This window comes from Halteromyces radiatus, assembly GCF_025201355.1.
Source record: "Halteromyces radiatus strain CBS 162.75 chromosome Unknown BX664scaffold_1, whole genome shotgun sequence".
NCBI classification, from domain to species: Eukaryota; Fungi; Mucoromycota; class Mucoromycetes; order Mucorales; family Cunninghamellaceae; genus Halteromyces; species Halteromyces radiatus.
Genome location: NW_026251687.1, coordinates 3056276 through 3078581, shown reverse-complemented (window position 1 = coordinate 3078581; position 22306 = coordinate 3056276). Strand labels below are relative to the sequence as shown.

The window sequence follows — 22306 nt, the reverse complement described above, 5'->3', positions numbered from 1 at the left end:
CTTAATAATACTTTATACCTTACCTCCCAATTTATAGAGTAAATTAAAAAATAAGAGACAATTCAGTCAATCCTCATCCAATAATGATCATGATCCAATAAAATGACCACCATTGGATTCCTCTCAAAAAAGTAGTTTAATACCATCTAATCTCATTTCATCACTTATCTTGCCACGTAATGTGCAATAAATACTAAAAGGATTTTATCGATTTTTTGAAAAATTGCCTGATCTACCCTCGACGATTTATTTTTACAGCTAAAATTAAGCTGAGGAGTTCGAAATTTTTGGCTGTAAAGTCCAAAAATCCATCCCATTTTTTTCGTCCTGCATACAAGCTTGGAAACAAACTTTGCCTTCCCCTTTCTTGCTCAAAACTCATCATCATCGCACCAAAGTTAAACAGAAAATAAAACAAATCATTTTCTTGAAATTTACCTAATATCATTTATAATTTACTATCTGTATTTATAGAATAAATTAAAAAAAATGACCATCCATTCGCCATCAAGTTTTGCCCTTTTCAAATCCATTCAAAAGATAAATGTTTTTTCTTTTTTTTTTGGTTTAAATAATCAAAATCGTTCCATTCGTTTTTTTTTTATTTCAAAAAGACCATTATTTACATAGAGATATAATATAAAAAATAGATAAAAAAAAATAAAAAAAAAAGAAGACAAAAGATGTTGTAGGTGTTCAAAATAAAAACGAGAAGATAAGAAAAGAAACAAAAGTATAATAATCAAATGGGGGAAACTTCAAAAATACAATAAAATGAATCATTCATATTCATTCATTCCCCTCCAAACAACATATACAGTAGTAAAAAATAATAATAATAATAAAAAAAAAAAAGGGAAGTATATATATATATATATAAGTATATAAAAACTACCTAAATGTTTCCACCAGCATTGTATTGGTCATATAAAGGTTGTTGTCCAGGTTGTGCCCAAGGTCCAGTTGATACACCAGCATTACCAGCAACTTGTCCACCCACATGATGAGCTACTAGCAAATAAATAGATTTTGATCAGTTATTTTATTAAACTAATGTATTATCAATCACTTTACCTCCTCGACCATACATTTGACCATTATGGCCATTAACATGATGCCAGTTTTGTTGATGTTGTTGTTGGAAACCACCATGAGATTGCCATCCAGTAGGAGGACGATCCTTACCCCAAGAGAGCTAATATAAAATTATATTTAATTAATTTTCCTCATTCATTCATTCATTCATGCATTACCTTTGCAGGACGACCGTGAATATTGACATTTTGTAATTGAACCAAAGCATTGGCGGCATTTTCGTGAGTATCCATCCTAAAAAAAAAAAAAAGAAAAAGTAAAATGAAGAATAAAAATGATTAATGAAATATCTTTTTTGATTGAATTTTATGTTTTTTTTTCTTTTCTTTACTTGACAAAAGCGAAACCACGATCAGCTTGTAACTTGATTTCTTGTACGAAACCGAAACGTTGGAAAGGATGCAAAAGATCATTTTCTATTATAATAAAAAAAAAAGATCAGTTATATCTATTATCAAAGATTGTCTTTTTTTTTTGTTCTTACGAGTAGTTTCAGGTTGTAAGTTTCCAACATAAACACTAGTCACGTAAGCAGGAGTTTGGTGAACAGCGATTTCAAAAGGTAATTGTTGTCCAGGTTGAGGAGGAGGAGTAGCAGTTTGTCCTATTATTATTATATTATATTTAGAAAAGAAATTATTAATTTATGTTCATCAGATCAAGTTGAATTTCTTACCTTTTTGAGTAGCCCAGTTACAACGAATAGCACGAGAGCCGAGCCATTCACCATTCATAGTAGCAATAGCTTGTTCAGCATCAGTCTTATCACGGAAAGCGGCAAAACCAAAACCTCTAGATTTACCAGAAACAGGATCCCACATAACATGAGCTTCACTATATATAAAAATAAAATTAAAATGAATCATATAAATAAATAAATAAATTTATCACTTACGACATGGTACCGAAAGCAGAGAAAGCCTTGACTAACATATCGTCAGTAATTTCAGGAGCAAGATCACCAACAAACACGTGGAAGTGATTAGAAGTATCTTCCTTAGCAGCGGCAGTACCAGGTTGAGCCCAATTCACTTTGATTTCCTATTTATTTACATATTATAAAAGAAGAAAAATAAGTATGACTTATTTTATATTATATATAATTACATACATGATTGAAGATTTTACGACCATTCATATCTTGAATAGCTTGTTCAGCAGCACGACGATCAGCATATTCAACAAAACCATAGTTAACACCAGCCTATAAAATATATATATGTCCATATTAATGAATGAAACAAACTAAATCATGAATATATATATATCTATATATTACTTACATAAGGACCATGTCGTTTAACCTAATTCAATAAAAAAAAATAAAAAAAATAAATAAAAATAGGATTAAAGAAAAGTAATATAATATAATTTGAGTTATTTTTCCGTTTTATTACATTGACCACCTTGACTTGAACAACAATACCAATAGTAGCAAAGATTTCTTGTAACATGGTTTCAGTCACTCTAAATTATGTAAAATATAGAAAGATTGAGATAAATCATAATATATAAATATATAAGATAATTTCTGAAATACCTTTGATCGAGGTTACCAACATAGATGGCGTTTGCAGAGACTTCAGCTGTAGAGGGTGAGGACATGATGTTGATAAAATAATATAAAAACCTTGGGTGGCTTTTTTAAAATAAAATAAAAAATAAAAGAAAGAAAGAAAAAAAAAAAAGAAGAAGAAGAAAAAAAAAAGATAAAAAAAAATGGATACTAGATAAAAAAAAATAAACTCGACTGGAGAAGATCGATAGTTTTATACAAGTATGAGTTAAAGAGAGAGAGAGAGAAAAGAAGAAAAAACAGAAAGAAAAAAAAAATGCCAAAAACAAATAGGAAAAATCGAAGGCTTGTGAGAGAGAAATTCGTGCGATTCAAACACAGCTACAAAATTCAATAAATCTTCCCCTTTCCTTTTTTTTTTTTTTTTTTTTCTCTTTGTTTCTCCTCATCTCATATATTTACCCCACAAATGTTTCTTTGTAATAAAAATAAAAAACCTATTTATCGAAAATTAGTTGTTGTTGGTGATGGTAGTATAGGAAAGTCTTCTATTCTTAATGTCTTTACAAAAGGTTTTTTCCCTCAGGTATTCTATTTCCTCCCCAACAAAAAAAAAAAAAATTAAAACTAAACTTCTTTTTATATATATTATTTTTAGGTTTATGAACCCACTGTATTTGAAAACTATGTACATGAAATGACAGTAGATGGACAAACTTTAGAATTATCTTTATTTGACACGGCTGGTAAAATAGTAGAATATCAAAAGAAAGAAATAAATCAACTGACTTTTTTTTTTTTTTTTTTTTAATTAGGCCAAGAAGAATTTGACCGATTACGTTCCTTGTCCTACGCTGATACTCATGTAGTAATGATGTGTTACGCTGTGGATAGTCTTGATTCTTTGGAAAATATTCCTAATCGTTGGATGGAAGAAGTATCTGAATATTGTCCTTATGCAAAATTAATATTAGTTGCTCTTAAATGTGATCTTCGTGATGATGAACAAGCTATGAAAAAGATGAATGGTCGACCTGTGTTATATGAAGAAGTAGGATCATAGTTTTCATTTTCGGCTTTCTAATCTTTTTCTCTCTCTTTTTTTTTTTTTTCTTTTTTTAGGGATTGAATGTGGCTCGAAGTATCAATGCAGTTCGTTATCTTGGTAATTATTATATATAAAATGAAATCATGCATATATGCAACAATCAAACTCAACAATCTTTTTTTTTTTTTTTTTGTCATTTTAGAATGTTCTGCCAAGCACAATCGAGGAATCCGAGAAGTATTTGAACAAGCAGGTCGTGTCGCTCTATCAGGTACAATAAGGAAAATAACAATACCATTTTTTTTTATTAATCTTTCTTTTCTTTTTTTGTTCTAGTCCATTTAAAGACAAACAACGATACCTCCTCTTCATCTTGTATTATTTTGTAACAGTTATCTATATTCTTCCCTTTGTCTTTTTCCCCTTCTCTTCCCTTTCCTCATTCTTTCTTTCTTTTATTTCTTTAGTTTACCCTACAGTATCTTTTTTTTTATATATACCAACTTACATTATCATTATGCCAATACTACTATTACTACTATTACTTCTTTTTATTGTTATATTATTCTACATATTTACATTCTTCATTATGCCATATAGTAATATTAATAAAACAACAAAAATTGATTATTTTTTTTTGCCAATCGTTACGATCTTATTTTTCATTTATCCCTATCTTTTTTGATCATCACCGTTGTTTTATTTTGTTTGGTTCCAAAAAAAAAAAAGAGTATTCCTTTCAAGTAGATACCATAAAACTGTCACCAGATAATAAATCAGTCAATTCATTTTTATTTTTATTCATAAAATGTATAAAGTGTGTGGAAAAGCATAACCATATAAACAATAATGATAACAAAAAGAGAAAAAGGTAAAACTCTATTCTACACGACCTTGAATCTTCAAAATATCAGAGAAGATACCAAAAGAGGTAACAGCCGCACCAGCACCAGCACCTTGAATAATGAGACCATTAGGGAAGTATTCAGTGGTGAACTTGATGATATTGTCGCTACCTTGAAGAGATGCGAAAGGATGAGAGCCAGGGTATCTTTTCATAATAATAAAGAAAAAAAAAATATCAAATCAGTTCATTTATTTTCAAATCTTTTTTTTTTTTTGGAACTTACTTCAATAACTTGACACCACTTTGACCACCTTTAACATCAACTAAACCAACACAACGTAATACTTGATTTTCCTTCTTGGCATCTTCATTCAACTTGGCGAAATGATCATCATATTCAGGAAGTTTTGACATGAATTCTTCAGCAGAGGCAACAGATTGTAAAGGACCAGGCACGATATTTTCAACAGGTAAAGTAGATAAATCCAAATCGACACCAGCAAGACGACCGCAGATAGTGACCTATTCAAATATAACAAGAAGACATATATATATAATAATAAAAATAAAAATAAAATTAATTATCATCATCATCATCATTATTATTGTTCAAATATCGACACTCATATATATATTATACGTCAGATATATTATTACCTTGCGAGCTACATCCATACCATTCAAATCATCACGAGGATCAGGTTCAGTATAACCCAATTCCTTTGCGACCTTGACATTTTCAGAGAAGGAGCCCTTATCTTGACCAGACAGAGAAGAAAAGTTGTTGAAAAGAAAACTAAGGGTACCAGAGAAAATACCTTCAATTTTTTCTACCTTATCACCAGTATTCACCAAATCAGCCAATGTATTCAAGACTGGTAAGCCAGCACCCACAGTGGATTCATAGTAAGCAAAAGGCGCCTTACCAGTGCCATTCAAATTCCCAGCTAAGGATTGGATAGATTGGTACAAGGACAAGGGACCGGAGAAACCTTTCTTGTTGGGAGTGACAACACTGAGACCTAGTTCAAGCCATGAGGGATATAATGCAGCGACAGCATCAGAAGCGGTACAATCAACAATGATACCATGATCAGGAGCGTCAGAAAGATACTTGGCGAATACACCTAAATTGGCTTCAATACCTTGTTCTTGTAAATCGGTCTTCCATTGAGACAAATCGAGAGCAGTATAAGACGTGTCAGATACCACCATTTTCTTCGAAGTTGTCAAACCAACCACATTTAACCGTTTGGCTCCAGTGGCTTTCAATTGGACAAGTAATTCGGAACCAACTAAACCAGCACCAACAATACCAATATTCACCATTCTTATATATAAAAGTAATTGAAAAAAAAAAAGAAAAGAAAAAGAAAAAGAAAAAGATGGAACTAAAAAAATTTAATGATGAAAACACAGATCAATCCCGTCACGTCTTTTCATTGGACAGATGAGTCAACAGCATGCAGGCCTCAATCCAGTAAGCAAATGCCCGAAACAAAAACATCCACACATCATGATCATATAGTTTCTTTTTTTTTTATTATTATTATCATTAAATCATTCAAAATCATTTTCTACTATCTAATTCACTTTGAGTCTTCGTTTTCAATGTAAGAGCATGTAATCCTTGTTGAAGTTCATCACCCAATAACCCATAAATCATTCTATGTCGTTGCATAAGTGTCTAATCATATCAATCATCCAAAATATAAACAAGTGTGAGCTCATTTATCATTGAATCACTTCCTTTTTTTTTCTGTATTTGTCTTTTCCTTTTTTTTAACTTGCTTACCTTGCCTTCAAACTTATCAGATACTACTGTTAACCTAATAAGATAACAAAGACAAAGAACAATAATATTATATATATATCTTTCTTTATCTTTTCCTATCTCTTTCTATTTTTTTTTGTTTTACTTGAAATGAGTTTCCTTGTTGGTGACACCTTTCATAGCAGCATGATGAGCATGTAGATGAGATTCATTCACAGTTTCCAATATAGTAGGTTCCAAAGCTTCTGTTACCTTTTTTTTAAAAAAAAAAAAATAAAGAGATCAATTAAGGAACTAGACGTTTTATTTTATTTACCTTTTGTTCAATAGATAATTGAACAGGTCCTTTTTCCTTGGTGGCCATAAAGTCGTTTAAAAATCGAGAAGGAGCTGGTGAAGAGAAGAATCGACGAGATACTAAAAGACCTTGAGAAGGAGTCAAGATCGACTTTAGCATAGTTTATAGGAGAAAGGAAAGAAAAAAAAAAGATTTAAAAAAAAAAAACAAGATGAAATCTGAGGAACGGGTGGGTAAGGTTTACACTCCGGCTAACCTTTTTCTTGACGATCATGTAAACTGGTCATTGATTGATAAATATGTTTAGTTGCTAACTATGCTTCCGATGATAATATTATATGATGCTGATGACGATAATTCTTATTATTGCTATGCTTTAAATAATGATCATGATTCGTATAATAGTGTTCGATATATATTAGACTCCAGTTCTAAGTCTGTCTTATTATATTGTATCAATTTGTCACAAAGTAAAAAAAGAAAAAAGTCAATGACATAAAATTGAACTAATAATTGCACTATAGATAACATATATACTATTTTTCAATTGTCATAGATGATCATCCAAAGTTGTGTTCAATAAAAACCATACACTTCTTGCGAATTCGAATATGGAATGGATCCTCGTTTCGACTTTTGAAAAGAAATGGAAAATGGTTAGTATCGTGATCAACTAAATATTATTTTGTATATACAAAAAAAAAAAAAAAAAAAGATCCAAACAGCAAGAAGACAGACAAAAGAAGCAAAAGACAGAGTTTATTAAGAGCATAATAATGATCACGGTTAGATTATTAGGGGAGCCATTGTTTGGGACACTTGACGGACCTCCAAAAATGCATCCAATACTTTTTTTCTTCTTCTTTTTCTCTTTCTTTTCTCTTCTTTTTTTTTTTTTTTTTTACTCGTTTTTCCACTCTTTTTCCTATTTAATTTTATATATTTTATTTACTTTTTGCTATTCACAATGTGCGACTTTGATATTACTAGTTTCCGTGATAAATCCTCAACATCAAATACACAAAATCCAAATCAAGGAGAAAGTACATATACTGCTTTTTTGGAAAAACGTAAGTAGCCCTTTTTTTTTTTAGTTGCTATGCTTCCATTCACCACTAATACAACAATCAATCGATCATTCTTTTCGTTTTATCTTATGTTCATGTGATCAGGGAAATTATTAGGTTTAGACGACTCGGATTCAGACTCTGATTCAGACGAAGACTCAACTTCAAAGAAACAAAAAAAGAAATTACAACCACAACAACAGGACGAACCATCAAAACCAACGACATCGACAATAGACACCGATAAAAACAAAATAAACGACACTGTAGATATAATAGATAATGATAAACAACCCGATCAGATTGCATCAACATTACATTCTCAAGTGAAAACGGAATTGGTTAACAAAACATCAATGTAAGTATTGCATAAACCAAATGACTGAAATGTATATACTAACATACTATTTTATGATTTTTTTTTTTTTGGTTTATTTCCAACGCAATAGAGATTTATGCAATGATTCAACCGATAGGTAAGAAAAAAAAATCTTATTGAACTAGTAACAACATAAAACCATGAAATCATACCAACTATTTAAATTATTTTTTTTATTTTTGTGATATATTGAAGTAGCTCTGTGCCAATAGAAATTACTGATGCACCAATAACACCTAAACGACGAACGCCAGCACTGGAACTCAGTATATCTATGGATATTGAAGATTTAGATCCAGAACTTGCAGAGCTTACTGCTGAGGAAAGACATACACCCGCCACAACTGATTCTATAGGAACTGATACTGAACCTCAAAAAGTGCAAATCAAGGTTACCTATGTTAGTTTACTTGAAACGGTCGACCCGGTATTACAAAACGTTATTAACATATTATCAAAACCTGTCAAGGTGATCATGATGGATGTAAGTAAAGTGGGAAAAAAGTAGAATTTGCTGATCTCTCTTTTTTTTTTTTAATAGAATCATCGATTTGATACTTTACTTGGTGAATATTGTAAAAAGAAAAGATTAATGATGAAAGATATGATCCTGGTATATGAAAATGTACCTGTCGTTTTACGTGCTACTCCTTCAAGTTTATCCATGTCTACACTATCGGTCAACAAAATGGGTAAGGCATACATTTGTTCTATTTGTTTTGATTCACCTATCACTAACATTCATTCTATTTTTTTTTTTTTGGTAGAGGTTTATAAAAGAGATGAATTTGAAAGGAAGATGAAGTTGGAACAAGAAATCAAGGCAGCTAGATTGAGTCAATTAGCTGAAGAAGGATTGGAAATGGATGATGATTACCATGAAGATTACAACAACAACAACAACAACAACAATAGTGATCACATGAATAACAATGACACATCAATACCACAAGATAGTGATTATTTACATATCAAACTACGTGGAAAGGACAAGAAGGATGTTGGACTTCGTGTAAAACCGGTAAGTGGATAATCAAAAAAGAAAACAAAAAAAAGTTGGAATGGATGGTACTCATCTTTCTCTTTTTTTTTTTGTATTCATATATATGTATAGACAACAACAGTAGAATCAATGGTAAAACAATACATTCGGCTGATGGGATTGGATATGACACTTTTACCCAAAATACAATTATCATTTGAAGGGGAAACTTTGGCACCATCAACGAGGATAGAAGATACGGAATTGGAGGATGAAGATATGTTATCGGTGATGATTCATAGTTAAGTTACTTTTTATTTTATTTTTTATTATTATCATATTATACCTTTTCGTTACAAAACGAAATAAAGTTATTTTTTTTTTATTTTTATACAAATTGTTCAATATAATTAGATTATGGTAAATCAAAAGATATTTTTGATGATGAGAGATATTTGCTGCTATAGTTGGTCGGTTACTGAATTGAAAATGAGGAGTCAATGCATCGTCTATTGTTCTCTATAGAGTAAGCCAAAAAGTTTTCTCAACAAAATAATAGATAAAAAAAAAAGATTATTCTGTCATCCAATGTGACACATCTTCCTAAATAAGTTCATCAACTTTAGAAAGGAGAAAAGGGTACCCCGTTTTTTTCTCGATGACCAATTTTTTCATATGCAACCAAATCCCGCTCTTCACATGGCTGATAGATGATTATTTTAAAGTTGAATTTGTTTTCTCTTTTTTTTTTTTTTTGTTAACTAAATTAATTCAGTTTCTTATTTTTTTTTTTACTTTCTTTTTAATTATCATTATTATCATATTCATAATAGTAAAAAAAAAAAAAAAAAAAAAAGAGAAGGAAGGAAAAAAGAAAAAAAAAAGAAAAAGAGGGAAAACTATAGAACGAGTTTAAACGATTTGCCGCTGGAGATCATGATGACCTAAAACAGGTATCGGCTATTCACGGAAGATTCGGAAGACTTTAGTTGGTTGTCAATTTTCAAAAAGTGGAAAATACTCACTCAATATTGATTTTTTTTCAAAGCGACTTTACAGTCAAATGAAAATAAAAATAAATTAGAATATCATAGTGAAGTTATTTTAACAAAAAGTAAACAAAATTAAGTCATAAAGTCCTTTTTTTTGATAATTTTTGAACCGGTACGGAAGTTTAAATACTTAGTAAGAACGATTTGGTTCCTCCCCGTGGTTTGCTTTCTCCCCTCATTTTCCCAAAAAAAAAAAGGAAAACCTTCTATAAAATGATTTTAAACGCCGACCATATATTGATCTGGCCTCGTTTTTTCCATTCTTTTACTTCTTCTTCTTCACTCTATATACTTTTTTTTTTTGGATTCTCTTTTTTTTTTTTTTTTTTTTGTATACGATTTTTATTTTTCTGTTTGATTCTTACTTCCTTTACATATCTTTTTTTATTTATTTACCTTTTTTCTTTATTGTATGATCCTTTTATCCTTCCTTTTTATTACAAGACAAGTTATTGATAACACCAATCTTTTGATCTTTGTATACAATCGCCCTCTTTCCTAAAAAGAATCAAGATATTTATTATTTTTTTTTTTTACGCCTTTTTGATTCTTCTGCATTTTATTATTTACTTTTTCCTTTTATTTTCTTATATCCATTCCTCCTTTTCTTTCCTTTTCTATATTTATTCGAACCATGTCTTCCATGTTGTTACAAGAATTTATCGACGCTCCTTCCAAAGCTGAATCCATCTTGGCCACTCTGACAGCTGAACAAATCCAACTTATAGAAGCTACTATCAACAATGTCAAGAAAAGAAAACTAGAGAGCTCGAAAGTACCTCCTACTCCTCCGTCCGATACCGATGACACTATGACCTCTGATCCCACTTCTACTGATACTTCTGTCTCTGTACCTACTCCTAACTCTCATAGTTTATTACAAACTCCTACCAATACTACCACTACTACTACTACTTCTGTGGCTGCTGCAATTGCTACTGCTCTCGCTGCCGCTATGACCAATGCTGTGGCTAATACTTTACAACAACAACAACAGCAGCAACAACAACAGCAACAACAGCAACAACAACAACAACAGCAGCAACGACCAAATAAACCAGCAAAACTACCTATGGAACCCTCAGCAGAAATGAAGGATGGAGTGGAATGGGTATCTTTTGTATATTCTCATAACCGGGTGATGAAGAACTATACTATTCGAACAGATCTCAATTCAATTAGTTTGGATGATATTGATGATAAATTCAAGACGGACAATTGTGTAAGTAGGGTTTAGACATGGATTTGAAGGAAAAAGTATATACGGCTAAACTCTAATTCTTTTTTTTTTTTTTTTTTTTGTTTAGGTATATCCAAGAGCTAATTTACCAAAAGAACAATACAAAGGAAATCGATGGTCTTATGAAACTGAATGTAATGTCTTGGGATGGAAATTGGCGTGGCTAAATATGAATGATATATCTGGCAAGCGTGGATTGATTCAACGAGCTGTGGATTCGTATCGTAATCGATATCCAAGTATGCGATCTCGACGTGTAGCGCGTCAAGCAAAATTGATGAATGGTACTTTACGAAAACGCAAACAACGTGGTGATGAAGAAGATACTTTGATTGAACTTATGACTTCTTTGGCTTCTGGCTCTGCATGTGCAAATATTACCAACAACAATGTGAAACATCCCTATGTGACACCAACCACTTTAGAAACTGCGACTATTAAACCTGCAAATCATCCCAAAACTATTGCTATGGAAGATCTTGCTACTGGTGCTCGTTGTCGTATCAAGATTAATATCGAAACTGTTTCTTTGGACAACATACCTCATGATTTTCGCTTGGTGAATTCTCCTTTTCCTCGGCATTTACATTCAACTGTATCCAATGGTCGGACTCGTTCAATTGAAGAAAAGATATGTAATGAATTAGCATGGAAATTGGTAAGCAAAATCAAGAACGTGTGAATGGGTTGAGACTTATCTTTTTTTTTTTTTTAATATTCACCTATTAGGCTTGGCTTAATCCCAAGATTTTGGCGGGGAAAAAGAATATGTTACAACGTGCCATTGATCTATATCGAACCAAGTTTATGCCATCTATGCCTCCTCGAAAACATTCAAGTCGTCAACCATCATTACCAACTTTATTGAACAATCCATCCTTGATCACTCCTCTTACTACTTCAGCTTTATCGGCACAAAATGCACAATATCAATTGGAAGAAAAGGATACATCAAAAGCATCATCACCTTTATCATCATCACCCACAATGTCATGTGTTAGTGGAACAACAGCATCTTTGGATTTCACCGATTGTTTATCGCTGGTCGATGAGACAACATCACTGGGTTATACCAACAATGACAATGACTTTGTACTTCCTTCAGATTCATCATCACAACAACAATCACCTCATCTTCCACCTTGTTTTGATGAAGCAAGCACTACCATTAGCGCAAACAGTGAAACCAATAGTATGACTTGCACTCCCAGTCCTCCAGTGAAATCAGAACTCTTCCGACTTGCCATGGATGAAATGTATGATGCATTTATGTTACCACCAACAGCAAGTGTAGATGATCATGATACGTTTATGTATGATTTGAATACGACTTCCACCAATCCAACTTCCAAATTATTCGATCCAACTTTCTTAGCCTCTCCTTCTCTTCCTTCAAGTACTCTCCAACAAGATTTACTCGTCAAGCTCGAAACTACCGATGATTTTGCTGATCAATTACTGAACCCCTTCTTTTAGATTCTTTGTATATTTTGTTTATGTTTCATTAGTATATATTTATATTTTTTTTTTTTATTTTATCTTCCCTGCCTCTTTATCATCATTCATTCTTAGTTAGTATCCTTATTTACACTATTTTTTTTTTCCTATTTGTACTTTCATTATCTTTATGTCTATTGATGTATTATCAAAAAAAAAAAATTCTGCTGATAAATTCTTTACATAGATCTTCTTTTTGTATACAATAAAAAAAAAAATATAATACTCATCTTTATGATCATCATCACGTTTTTCTCTTCGTCTGATCTCATCTTTTTTTTTTTTTTATTATTAATGATCACTAATATGTGTTACCAGTTCACTTATTAGCCACATTTTTGAATGTCCCCAACAATCTAAAAATCATCATCCTCCAAAAAGAAATACCACCACAGGACGTTCAAAAAAAAAAAAAATCAACGCAAGTACAAACAATAAAAACATACTATTATGATTAATATTTTTTTTTAAAATCATGACTTTATTTCAATTTCATTTGTAAGAACTAAGTCTAAACTAAACTATAAAAAAGTTTATCTATGGGTACTAAATCAAAGAAGAAGAAAAAAAAATCCATGAGTTTCAAATACTTTTTTTTTTCCTATTCTCTATTTCACATATTCTTTATATGTACGTGTATCTCTTTCAGTAATAAATTAGGCAATACATGTTGTCTACAGTAAAGAGAGATGAACTCTCTTTTGCAGAACAGGTCTGTATGGTTATCATCACGTAGAAATACACACTTCACAACAAGATCAAAAAAAAAAAAAAAAGAAAGAAGGACTTACCAACTAAAAAGGACAGTATCACAATCTGTTCCAACGCGAAAGAAAACAACAAAGAGAGAAAAAAATCAAGGCAGTAAAGTTATTTTTATATTCACTCCTAAAGAATAAAAAAAAAAAATTTTTTTTTTAGTTGCCGCCTCAAGAATTAATGAGTTCTCTGGGACATATTTCCTTTTGTTGTATCAGCCACCACCATTTGTATCAATAAAATCTTTTTTTTTTTATTTCAATCTATAAGTAGAAAAAAAAAAGAAGCGAATATATATATATATAAATATAAATCTAAACTGATAATAATAATAACAATAAAAACTAAAAACTAAACTATAAAAAAAAAAAAAAAAAAACTAGGAATGCTTGAGTTGTTCTTGAGCCAGAGTCAAATCAGCCTCCAATTGTTGAATCCGAGTTAAATAACCCACTTCCTTTTGCAAAAGATGACTGTTATTAGATTCCAAAGCCGATAAACGGATCAAAAGTTGTTGATGTACCGCTTCTAATTCAGAGACACGTGAAGCCATGGTTTCCATCTTTTGTAATTTCCGTAATCGAGATCGTCTTGCCGCATCCGTATTCTTTTGTCGTTTCAATGCCAATTCTGAAGAGATAGGTTGTTCTTGTTGACCAGATAAATCACTTGTATTATTGGATGATCGCTTCTTGGGTGTTTGTTTCAAAGCAAAAGTAGGAGTAGAAGCACTAGTGATATGACTTGCCACTGCTTGAGCCGCTGGTGGAGGAAGTACCTTTCCTGTTGATCCATCCTTCTTATTCTTCTTCTTGTTTTTCTTGATATCAGTTGTCAAAGGAGAATCCAAAGTCATGATCATTTCTAAAGGAGGACTGGTTGTTGAAGATGGAGAATAACCAACAGAAGGAGAAGAGGAGTTGGATGTCTTGTCAACAGAGGATGATGATTGATCAGGAGATGATAATAAATCAAGAGAAGTATTAGGCACAACGAGAGTATCAATCAAATCATCTAATGGAGCATTCATCTTGTTTGAGACAGTAGTAGTAGTAGAAAGAGCACTAAACAAATCTTGAGGAGGAGAAGAAGGCATCCACAAGTAATCCTTGGAAGAACAAGGTGAAGTTAAGAAAGCATCTTGTACCAAAGAAGTAGTATCAACAGAAGGTTCAACTAATGACTCAAACATATCAGAATGACACCAATCATCCAATGGAGTCATTAAACTTGGAGGGATTGGTTGATAAACTTGTTGAATAAGATCATTGTTGTCCATTGGGGAAGGAAGAGCCATAGATTTGAAACAAGAATCTGATAACGAGGTAGGGGTAAATGTAGTCATAATAGTAAAATAATGAGGAAGTGAAGATAACAGTGGTAATGGAATAGAAGTAAAAAAAAAAAAGTATTTGTAAAAGTGAAAAGAAGAAGAATAAAAAAAAAAAGCAAAAAGTATCTAATTCAAAAACGGTTGTATATCAAGTATATAAAGTAAGAAAAAAATAGAGGATTTTCAACAAGGAGATTCTAGTTTACGAGACTTGGATGTCTTTCGAGTGAGTTTGCGTGTATGGGATGCATTGTTGGAGACCATTGTTGGACTGTTGTTATTGATTGTTTTTTGTTTTGTTATTGTTGATAAGTTGGTTAGTTGAATATAAAAATTACTTGTCTTGGTTATTGTTGTCTGTTGTTAAGTTCCGTACAAAGTTGGGTACGCGTTATTTAAATGGTGGAAGCAAACATAGTAGAAAAATAGAGAATAACTAGAATCAAATAGGGTTTCAGGAATGTATATATTAAAAAAAAGGGTTTCAAAGAGAAAGAGAATGAGTTAAAAAAAATATAGAAGGTGATTGAATAATAAAAAAAACAATAAAGATCTTTTTCTTTTTTATAAAGATGTTCTTAAAAAAAGAGAAAGATCGTAGTAAGACGCTACAACAGCAAAAAGGAAGACAAAGAAAAGAAAGAAAAGAAAAACAAAAGAAAAGAAAAAAGGGGCGAAGGAAAAAAAAAAAGTAGAAAAAAAAAAGCTAGTAACACTACGAAATTAACCAATGAGAAAACAGATCCCATGAATGAAATGTAAACCCAGCATGTACAGTCTTTTTTAAAGTTTGAATTGAAAAAGAGAAAAAAAAAAAACTAGGGTAACTGTCTACACTTGTATCATCGTCATCATGTCCTATAATATTACTACTAGTGGCTAGTATTGATCATCTAAATATAAAAGTGTAACTATCATCTTCATATAATGTTTGCTATACCGGTGATTGAAATCTTTTATTATACTCTTTATTTTATTTTTATACATTTCTTTTTTCTTTTTTTTCGGTCTATTGAATGGAAATGGCAGAAATACGGATAGATTGAGTATTAAGGAGGGAGAAGAGTAATCATCATTATCCCTCCCACCCCTTACTTGATAATAACAACAAAGAATTGAATAAAGTGTAATTCCCAAATCTAGATAAAATAAATACAAAACATTTCGAATCTTTGTTTAGTTGAAATCACCGCCAACGGAAGAAAAAAAAAAAAGAATTGAATTTTTTTTTCCCCTTTCTTCCCTCTTTCTTTTCCTTTTTCTTTCTTTTTTTTTTTTTATTGTATTGTATATTTATAAAAAAAATAAAAATAAAAAAGTTTTATATCTATATCTATATATCATGTACCATGACCATACATCTCCTATGAGTTCACCATTAGCTTCACCTATTGGTTCTCCTTATCAAAACCAAGGTGACTGGGATCAACTTCAATCTCAATTCTCTCAACAAATGTCTTTACAACCACCAAACACAAATGGCAATAATAATATTAATAATAATAATAATAACAATTCTAGTAATCAAGGAACATCTATTGAACAAGGTGATCAACAACAAGGCAATAAAGGAAACAATAACAATACTTTTGTACATAAACTTCATACGTAAGTAATAGAAAAAAGGTTTAGGATACAACAATAATTTGATTTTTTTATTTTATTTTAAAATTTTAATAGTATGGTAGGCGATATTCAATATCAACACTTGATTGCATGGACATATTCTGGTACTTCTTTTATTGTTTGCAATATTACTGAATTTTCAAGGGATGTCTTACCTAAACACTTTAAACATAATAACTTTTCAAGTTTTGTACGACAATTGAATATGTAAATCTTTTTTTTCCTTTTTTTTTTTTTTCTGGAAATACTAACTTTTTATTTTCTTATCAAGGTATGGCTTTCATAAAGTCAACAAATCACCAAGGGGACATCGTACATTAGCTGAAAATCAAATATGGGAATTCTCACATAGCAAGTTTTTACGTGGACGGGCTGATTTATTGGATGAAATTAAACGAAAAGCATTGGAAACCGATCTGGCAAGAAGGGAACATAATGGGATAGACATGAATTCTCATATGACAATGATGCAAATGGCTCAATCTGATATGCGTCAACAATTAGTACAATTACAAAGTAATTTTACTCAAATCGTCAAAGAATTGGAAGATACGAGGAAACAACAATCTATTCAAATGGATATGCTGAAAGGGTTGATGCAATTCATGTCTCAACAATTAGGTGCTCCTTGTAAGTATTAAAAAAAAAAAAAAATGATAGTGTAACTTTTTTTTATAAAGATATCTCATCCTTCATTTTTATACTCTTTTTGGTTTAGTACCACCTTCTCTTACACTAGATACCACCGATACCAATAAACAACAACAGCAACATCAATTTAAAAATAAGGCCGCAGAACAACCACCACCAATATATATTACATCACATGATACAACATCAAAACAGGAATCTTATTATGTCTCAATGTCATCCTCTCCATCAAACTGTTATTCTTCACCTTCATCACCTCAATTACCAACTCATCATCGTCCTCCTAGTCTGACTGTACAAACACATAACCTTCAACAATCTTCTTCATCACCTTCTTCACCTATTGGTCTTGATCCATCATCCCATCATCATCAACAACAACCTCCATTATCGCCAGCCTCATCCGTCAACTCCTATCATGCAGCCGTCAATACGCCATTACCACCAAGTCCCAGTCCAGGTGCTTTTTTCACTTCAGAAGATGATCCTGCCCTGTACTCCAATCCACATTCTCCTCATACGCCCTTCCTTCTGGATCAATCCCCCGAAGCATTTAACCAACGATTAACTATTGCCGATCCTTCATTTCAAGCAACTCATTTTTAGCTAGTTAATTTTGTTATATAGTATTCTTTTTTTTTTCTTTTTTTTTGGAAATAAAATTTATTCACCCTCAGATTCGAAGCACCTCTTTTCTTTGAAGGTTATCATTAGTTTTGTTTTCATGAATGATGTTACACACTTAACATAATAATGGATTTTTTTTTCTCATTTGTCTTAAATGGATGAATAAAGTGTAGTCAGCGTTCAGGCTTCCCTTTTTTGTAACTCAGTTTGTGCCAAGGTTTCTTAATATTAATTTTTGCAGTCTGGGAAACCTTATTTCGTCTCTTTTATTTTTTTTTTCTCACTCTTTATTTTATTTTATTTTCTACATTATTAATACTAGTACCTTATCATGAATTCACCTACAATCAAAGAAGAAAAAGTCAAACAAGCAAGATTCAGTTTTCAATATTTTGATGAAGCATGTGATGTAGGTGTGGAAAACGAACATGGAGAGCGCGTGCGAAAACGAAAACGACCAGGGCGAAAACCAAATCCACCCTCGCAACAGGAACGGCGGGAACAGAATCGTTTAGCTCAGCGAAACTTTCGTGAACGAGAACAACAACGACGTCAAGCAAGAGATAGACAATGGAAAGAATATATGGAAGAATTGGATTCCTTACGACAACGAGTGGCCGTTGCAGAATACGAAAGCAACTATCTCCGGGGTTTGATCTTACAACTTTTATTGGCCAGTATTGCTCAACGTGGTACTGTACCTCAAGTCTGGATTGATACAAGACGATATCCTATCCCACATCCTACAATGGTCCCTACACCTCCCTCTATAGATGAGAACGAAACTTCAAAAGTACCTGCCATCTTACAACTTGTATTGGACGATCAAACTCATTCTATTGTACATATCAAGAAAGCTCTGGAAATCGCTGATGGTCATCCATCTTCTTGTCCTCTTGTTCGACGTGCTCATCATGCTCGCCTTCGACAACAGCAACAACTTCGACAACAACAACCCACTAATATCGACATACCTTCTATTCCTATGCCTCCTCCAACGACCCCTTGTCAATTCAAATCCATTCAAGAATTGTTATCTTCTGAAATTGTCTCTTTAAATACTGATAGTCAAGATATCAGGCGGACATTCCCTGTATGCTCTTCCAACAATCAACGACGACAATCTTCGCCATCATCAGCTTCATCACCACCATCATCAGCATCATCATCATCATCATCATCATCATCATCACAGCAACAGCGTAAGCTCTCAAATTCCTGTTCATCCTCAAAACCAATGGTCAATATCAAAACCGAACCTACTTCTTCCAATCATGACGTTTACCACTCTTCAACAAAACAACAGACATCTCCTCCACTTTCTGTCTTCTCCCCTACTTCTCTTACCGATTCAGAAATCGACAGATGCAATCCATCTGATCAGAAAACTAGTCATCAACAACCTCAATCTATCTCACCCATCACTACTAAAACAACAACACTATCTGCAGTCAAAAGAGTACAATCAGTCAAAGGCATCATATCTGAATCACCAACATTGAAACGACCTGAAGATCTATCTCATATGCCTCCTTTACAAGCTCTTCATATATTACGTCTACAACTGAAAATTGCAAGTGTGATTGGAGAAAAAATTCCTTTTACGTTGACTCCAAGTAAGTTCTAACATTGAGTACAAAATGGAGACTCATCTTTTTTTTTTTTTTTTTGTGGATACAGCTGCATTACAACGGGTAGTGCCACATGATATTCGTATTGATTATGTACCATCTGGAGCTATACGGGATCGAATGATTATATTCCAAGATTACTTTGACATGGACGAATGTTTTCAACTTTTATGCAGCCACTCGGTCTTTGTAGGTGGGGATGTCAGAGACAGTCGGAATTGGGTATTGGATCCAATTATCACGGAAAAGTATTGGTTTTTCTCTCATCATCTATTTGATCATCATTTCGATGATTGTCATATGCCTGAAGAAATGGCTGATCTTTTGAAGGAATGGTCATCACAGCCGGAAAATCAACAACAACAACAACATCATCAATCACAACAAGATCATATTACTATATCCAAAGAACATCATTCTTCATATTCGTCATCGCAGCCTAACAAGGAAAATCAACACACCGACACAGATAACTCTACTGATTGCTCATCTTCTTCAGCCTTCCAATCTTTACCCACTCCTTGTTGACCTTTTTTTTTTCTACTGATGTTTATGATTCATTTGGGCTCTTTTATGTAGTTGGTTTTAGTTGATATATAGTTTTACTTGAACATCATTCCATTTATTATTTTATATATATATTTTACATATGTTTTTGAATAAATTAATACCCTCTTTTTTTTTTTTTTTTTTTTTAAAATAAACTGGTAAGCAGTCTTCGTCCAATCTCTTCCAATACAAAGACGTCTATGAACAAAGAGTACGTATGTGTGTTTTATCATGATGGTTTTTTTTACGATTACTTTTTTCATGTTGTTAATATGATAGACACTGAAATGAGGGATGATAGACTTGGATGTTCCTTTTTTTTTTTTTTTTTTTTGCTGCGAGGCACTAACAGGATTGAGGTTTAATCATCCAAGTGAGAGCAAAGTTTGTCTTTTAATTTCTTGTTCAAAAGTGATCATCATCACGTCAAATTTGGACCTAGCATATGTGAAATCATTCTCTTTCACTTGTTAATAATAGTTCATTATCTCTCAATTTATAAAGTGAATTAAAAACAACGGAACGTCAATATCCGTTCATCCAATAATGATCATCATCATAACTACTGCCATGCTCAAAGAATAATCTAATATCATCTGATCCCATTTTATTACTTATCTTGCCGCTTAATGTACAATGATGGCCAAAAAGATTTCCCTGCTTTTTTGTAATTACCTGATGAATCCCCTCGACGATTTGATTTTTGCCGCCAAAACTTTGGTTGTAAAATCAGAAATTTTCACAAAAAAAAAAAAAAAGACTCTAATCACCCTTCAAATCTTATTTTTAAACTTAAATCTATCATCTTACTGAATAATCACCATTAACAAAAGACACGTATATTATCTATGATTACTTCTTTTATTAATGGATCAAAAAAAAATCAGTTTGTCGATAATGTGGAGAAAATTGGAGAAAAGTCACCCAACAGCTAATCTCACTCTAAAAGAGAAAAATCTTCATATCCTATTTTGAGGTTCAAACCTTCAGTCCTACCATAAAACCTCTACTAATAAAATAAGCATATATCTTCTATGATTATCTTTTCTATTAATATATCAAAGCACTTACCTTTAAAATTGTCGCGTTAAAGTATAAAAAAAAATTTTTTTTAAAAAAAAAAGGGTAATGGGAAATGATTAGCCAATTGTATTACGTTCTCTTAAACGCATATCATGATGATGGCGATGACTCCAAAGAAATGTGCGATGGTAATACCGGGTATGATGACTTCCTATGATGGGTGTGACAAACCAATATTGATGGTGTTTTAAGGGACACTCCCAATTTGGAAGTGGTTAATTCTGGTGATGAATCTTTTTTTTTTTTTTAGAACGCTGAAAATAGTAACCAAGTTGACCAATTCAGGGCAGTGTTGCATAAAAAAGAAGCACAATGATTAAACTGAACGTGACCTTTAGAATGATGATTTTTCACGTTCATCAATTTAAAAAAAAGAGAGGAAAGGTGATACCTTGGATTAAAAAACTCCCTTTAGTATATGATCCTATTTCAGGTAACGTTTTCACCAAAAAGTCTTTTTTCATTATGGATGACTGAGCTAATAATAACTTTGTTTTCAACATGATCTGAAGTAAAGACGCAGCAAAAAAAAAAAAAAAAAAAAAAAAGATATATAAAGAGAGAGACGAGGAAGAATTTTATTGATACTCCATCATCTTTCCATTATTAATATAACAAAACAAATAGTTTCTTAACAAACCATGTCTTCTCTAGTTTATTCCATGTACTCAATGGTCCTTTTCATCGTGATGATGATGCTGATGGTCGAAGCATTACCTGTGGAACAAAAAGTACCAGCAGCATGTCTTGGTTTCCGACTCACATCGCCTGTGAAAACTGGTCTAACATGGACGTACGGTCAATGCTATTCTGCTGATTGGGATGTAGGTGCCAGTCAAGTGACCACCATCACCACGGTGCAATTGATCGATGCCAAATCCAAAAAGGTTATTACCACTGAAGCCAAGAATATCCCTGCATCTAAAGGTACTTCGGGTAATTTCCCTCTATTGATGGGTGATGATGTCAATCCAGGTAACTACTACTTCCAAATCAATGCAAAGACAAGCTCATCCAAAACTTGTTCTGTCACTTCTGCTACCTTCAACGTCATTGTCAATCCTAATTCTCCTCCTTCCACCCATTGCGACTAATAAAAGCAAATGATCATCTTAAATGTTGCCACCATTTCAATAAAAAGAATTCCATTTTATTATTATTATTATTATTACTATTATTTTTAACTGTTGGTAATATGTTGTGTTTCTATATTAAGGATGATAAGTAAAAATGATAAATAGACAAATTGATA

General features: G+C 32.1%; 10 protein-coding genes across 10 annotated transcripts; 6 read left to right on the top strand and 4 right to left on the bottom strand.

Annotated features, from left to right (window-relative positions):
- Positions 1-616: 616 nt before the first annotated feature.
- Positions 617-2815, bottom strand: BX664DRAFT_25625 (uncharacterized protein). The gene is made up of 11 exons (XM_051540454.1): positions 2636-2815; positions 2493-2562; positions 2379-2399; positions 2207-2299; positions 1991-2136; positions 1772-1929; positions 1580-1699; positions 1427-1511; positions 1254-1329; positions 1089-1195; positions 617-1008 (listed from the first exon to the last, which is right to left on the bottom strand). Exons 1-11 carry the CDS (start codon positions 2698-2700, stop codon positions 978-980), a joined length of 972 nt encoding a protein of 323 aa, XP_051405243.1. The 5' UTR covers positions 2701-2815; the 3' UTR covers positions 617-977.
- A 217-nt stretch (positions 2816-3032) lies between these two features.
- Positions 3033-4303, top strand: BX664DRAFT_321827 (GTP-binding protein Rho3). Its single transcript, XM_051543368.1, has 6 exons — positions 3033-3197; positions 3270-3357; positions 3427-3662; positions 3734-3776; positions 3862-3930; positions 3996-4303. The coding sequence occupies exons 1-6, from the start codon at positions 3081-3083 to the stop codon at positions 4046-4048; spliced, it is 606 nt and encodes a 201-aa protein (XP_051405242.1). The 5' UTR covers positions 3033-3080; the 3' UTR covers positions 4049-4303.
- A 128-nt stretch (positions 4304-4431) lies between these two features.
- On the bottom strand, positions 4432-5873 carry BX664DRAFT_289885 (homoserine dehydrogenase-domain-containing protein). The gene is made up of 3 exons (XM_051541861.1): positions 5164-5873; positions 4790-5028; positions 4432-4710 (listed from the first exon to the last, which is right to left on the bottom strand). The coding sequence occupies exons 1-3, from the start codon at positions 5833-5835 to the stop codon at positions 4539-4541; spliced, it is 1083 nt and encodes a 360-aa protein (XP_051405241.1). The 5' UTR covers positions 5836-5873; the 3' UTR covers positions 4432-4538.
- A 147-nt stretch (positions 5874-6020) lies between these two features.
- BX664DRAFT_321822 (bola-like protein-domain-containing protein) lies at positions 6021-6739 on the bottom strand (the record flags this gene model as incomplete). Its single annotated transcript, XM_051543367.1, has 4 exons — positions 6021-6193; positions 6302-6335; positions 6426-6532; positions 6597-6739. Coding segments are annotated over 4 exons (401 nt in total), but the record flags the coding sequence as incomplete, so codon positions are not given.
- A 742-nt stretch (positions 6740-7481) lies between these two features.
- On the top strand, positions 7482-9337 carry BX664DRAFT_382170 (ubiquitin-2 like Rad60 SUMO-like-domain-containing protein). The gene is made up of 7 exons (XM_051549023.1): positions 7482-7648; positions 7751-8003; positions 8095-8121; positions 8223-8508; positions 8566-8716; positions 8792-9045; positions 9139-9337. Exons 1-7 carry the CDS (start codon positions 7546-7548, stop codon positions 9310-9312), a joined length of 1248 nt encoding a protein of 415 aa, XP_051405239.1. The 5' UTR covers positions 7482-7545; the 3' UTR covers positions 9313-9337.
- Positions 9338-11000: 1663 nt separating this feature from the next.
- Positions 11001-13009, top strand: BX664DRAFT_321817 (uncharacterized protein). Its single transcript, XM_051543366.1, has 3 exons — positions 11001-11280; positions 11366-11956; positions 12028-13009. The coding sequence occupies exons 1-3, from the start codon at positions 11014-11016 to the stop codon at positions 12772-12774; spliced, it is 1605 nt and encodes a 534-aa protein (XP_051405238.1). The 5' UTR covers positions 11001-11013; the 3' UTR covers positions 12775-13009.
- A 924-nt stretch (positions 13010-13933) lies between these two features.
- Positions 13934-14899, bottom strand: BX664DRAFT_310605 (uncharacterized protein; the record flags this gene model as incomplete). The annotated part of the gene is made up of 1 exon (XM_051542560.1): positions 13934-14899. One exon carries the CDS (start codon positions 14897-14899, stop codon positions 13934-13936), a length of 966 nt encoding a protein of 321 aa, XP_051405237.1.
- A 1267-nt stretch (positions 14900-16166) lies between these two features.
- On the top strand, positions 16167-18008 carry BX664DRAFT_289878 (HSF-type DNA-binding-domain-containing protein). Its single transcript, XM_051541860.1, has 5 exons — positions 16167-16407; positions 16459-16495; positions 16568-16720; positions 16785-17143; positions 17232-18008. The coding sequence occupies exons 1-5, from the start codon at positions 16230-16232 to the stop codon at positions 17768-17770; spliced, it is 1266 nt and encodes a 421-aa protein (XP_051405236.1). The 5' UTR covers positions 16167-16229; the 3' UTR covers positions 17771-18008.
- Positions 18009-18122: 114 nt separating this feature from the next.
- BX664DRAFT_382166 (uncharacterized protein) lies at positions 18123-20097 on the top strand (the record flags this gene model as incomplete). Its single annotated transcript, XM_051549022.1, has 3 exons — positions 18123-18884; positions 19098-19407; positions 19472-20097. 3 exons carry the CDS (start codon positions 18123-18125, stop codon positions 19948-19950), a joined length of 1551 nt encoding a protein of 516 aa, XP_051405235.1. The 3' UTR covers positions 19951-20097.
- A 1548-nt stretch (positions 20098-21645) lies between these two features.
- BX664DRAFT_321814 (uncharacterized protein) lies at positions 21646-22214 on the top strand. Its single transcript, XM_051543365.1, has one exon. It carries the CDS (start codon positions 21696-21698, stop codon positions 22146-22148), a length of 453 nt encoding a protein of 150 aa, XP_051405234.1. The 5' UTR covers positions 21646-21695; the 3' UTR covers positions 22149-22214.
- The last annotated feature ends 92 nt before the right edge of the window (positions 22215-22306 follow it).

What these genes read in the sequence shown, in the direction of transcription:
- BX664DRAFT_25625 (XM_051540454.1), bottom strand. Translation starts at nt 2,700, where the DNA reads ATGTCCTCACCCTCTACAGCTGAAGTCTCTGCAAACGCCATCTATGTT. An exon ending in TAACTGGGCTACTCAAAAAG is followed by an intron (nt 1,700 to 1,771) that starts GTAAGAAATTCA and finishes TAATAATAATAG; the next exon opens with GACAAACTGCTACTCCTCCT. An exon ending in CTTACAACCTGAAACTACTC is followed by an intron (nt 1,512 to 1,579) that starts GTAAGAACAAAA and finishes TTATTATAATAG; the next exon opens with AAAATGATCTTTTGCATCCT.
- BX664DRAFT_289878 (XM_051541860.1), top strand. Translation starts at nt 16,230, where the DNA reads ATGTACCATGACCATACATCTCCTATGAGTTCACCATTAGCTTCACCT. An exon ending in TAATAATAATAACAATTCTA is followed by an intron (nt 16,408 to 16,458) that starts GTAATCAAGGAA and finishes AAGGCAATAAAG; the next exon opens with GAAACAATAACAATACTTTT. An exon ending in TTTGTACATAAACTTCATAC is followed by an intron (nt 16,496 to 16,567) that starts GTAAGTAATAGA and finishes AAATTTTAATAG; the next exon opens with TATGGTAGGCGATATTCAAT.
- BX664DRAFT_321817 (XM_051543366.1), top strand. Translation starts at nt 11,014, where the DNA reads ATGACCAATGCTGTGGCTAATACTTTACAACAACAACAACAGCAGCAA. An exon ending in AATTCAAGACGGACAATTGT is followed by an intron (nt 11,281 to 11,365) that starts GTAAGTAGGGTT and finishes TTTTTTGTTTAG; the next exon opens with GTATATCCAAGAGCTAATTT. An exon ending in ATGAATTAGCATGGAAATTG is followed by an intron (nt 11,957 to 12,027) that starts GTAAGCAAAATC and finishes TTCACCTATTAG; the next exon opens with GCTTGGCTTAATCCCAAGAT.
- BX664DRAFT_289885 (XM_051541861.1), bottom strand. Translation starts at nt 5,835, where the DNA reads ATGGTGAATATTGGTATTGTTGGTGCTGGTTTAGTTGGTTCCGAATTA. An exon ending in GTATGGATGTAGCTCGCAAG is followed by an intron (nt 5,029 to 5,163) that starts GTAATAATATAT and finishes ATATTTGAATAG; the next exon opens with GTCACTATCTGCGGTCGTCT. An exon ending in AGTGGTGTCAAGTTATTGAA is followed by an intron (nt 4,711 to 4,789) that starts GTAAGTTCCAAA and finishes TATTATGAAAAG; the next exon opens with ATACCCTGGCTCTCATCCTT.
- BX664DRAFT_321827 (XM_051543368.1), top strand. Translation starts at nt 3,081, where the DNA reads ATGTTTCTTTGTAATAAAAATAAAAAACCTATTTATCGAAAATTAGTT. An exon ending in CAAAAGGTTTTTTCCCTCAG is followed by an intron (nt 3,198 to 3,269) that starts GTATTCTATTTC and finishes TATTATTTTTAG; the next exon opens with GTTTATGAACCCACTGTATT. An exon ending in GACCTGTGTTATATGAAGAA is followed by an intron (nt 3,663 to 3,733) that starts GTAGGATCATAG and finishes TTCTTTTTTTAG; the next exon opens with GGATTGAATGTGGCTCGAAG.
- BX664DRAFT_382170 (XM_051549023.1), top strand. Translation starts at nt 7,546, where the DNA reads ATGTGCGACTTTGATATTACTAGTTTCCGTGATAAATCCTCAACATCA. An exon ending in TTGGTTAACAAAACATCAAT is followed by an intron (nt 8,004 to 8,094) that starts GTAAGTATTGCA and finishes CCAACGCAATAG; the next exon opens with AGATTTATGCAATGATTCAA. An exon ending in TGCAATGATTCAACCGATAG is followed by an intron (nt 8,122 to 8,222) that starts GTAAGAAAAAAA and finishes ATATTGAAGTAG; the next exon opens with CTCTGTGCCAATAGAAATTA.
- BX664DRAFT_321814 (XM_051543365.1), top strand. Translation starts at nt 21,696, where the DNA reads ATGTCTTCTCTAGTTTATTCCATGTACTCAATGGTCCTTTTCATCGTG.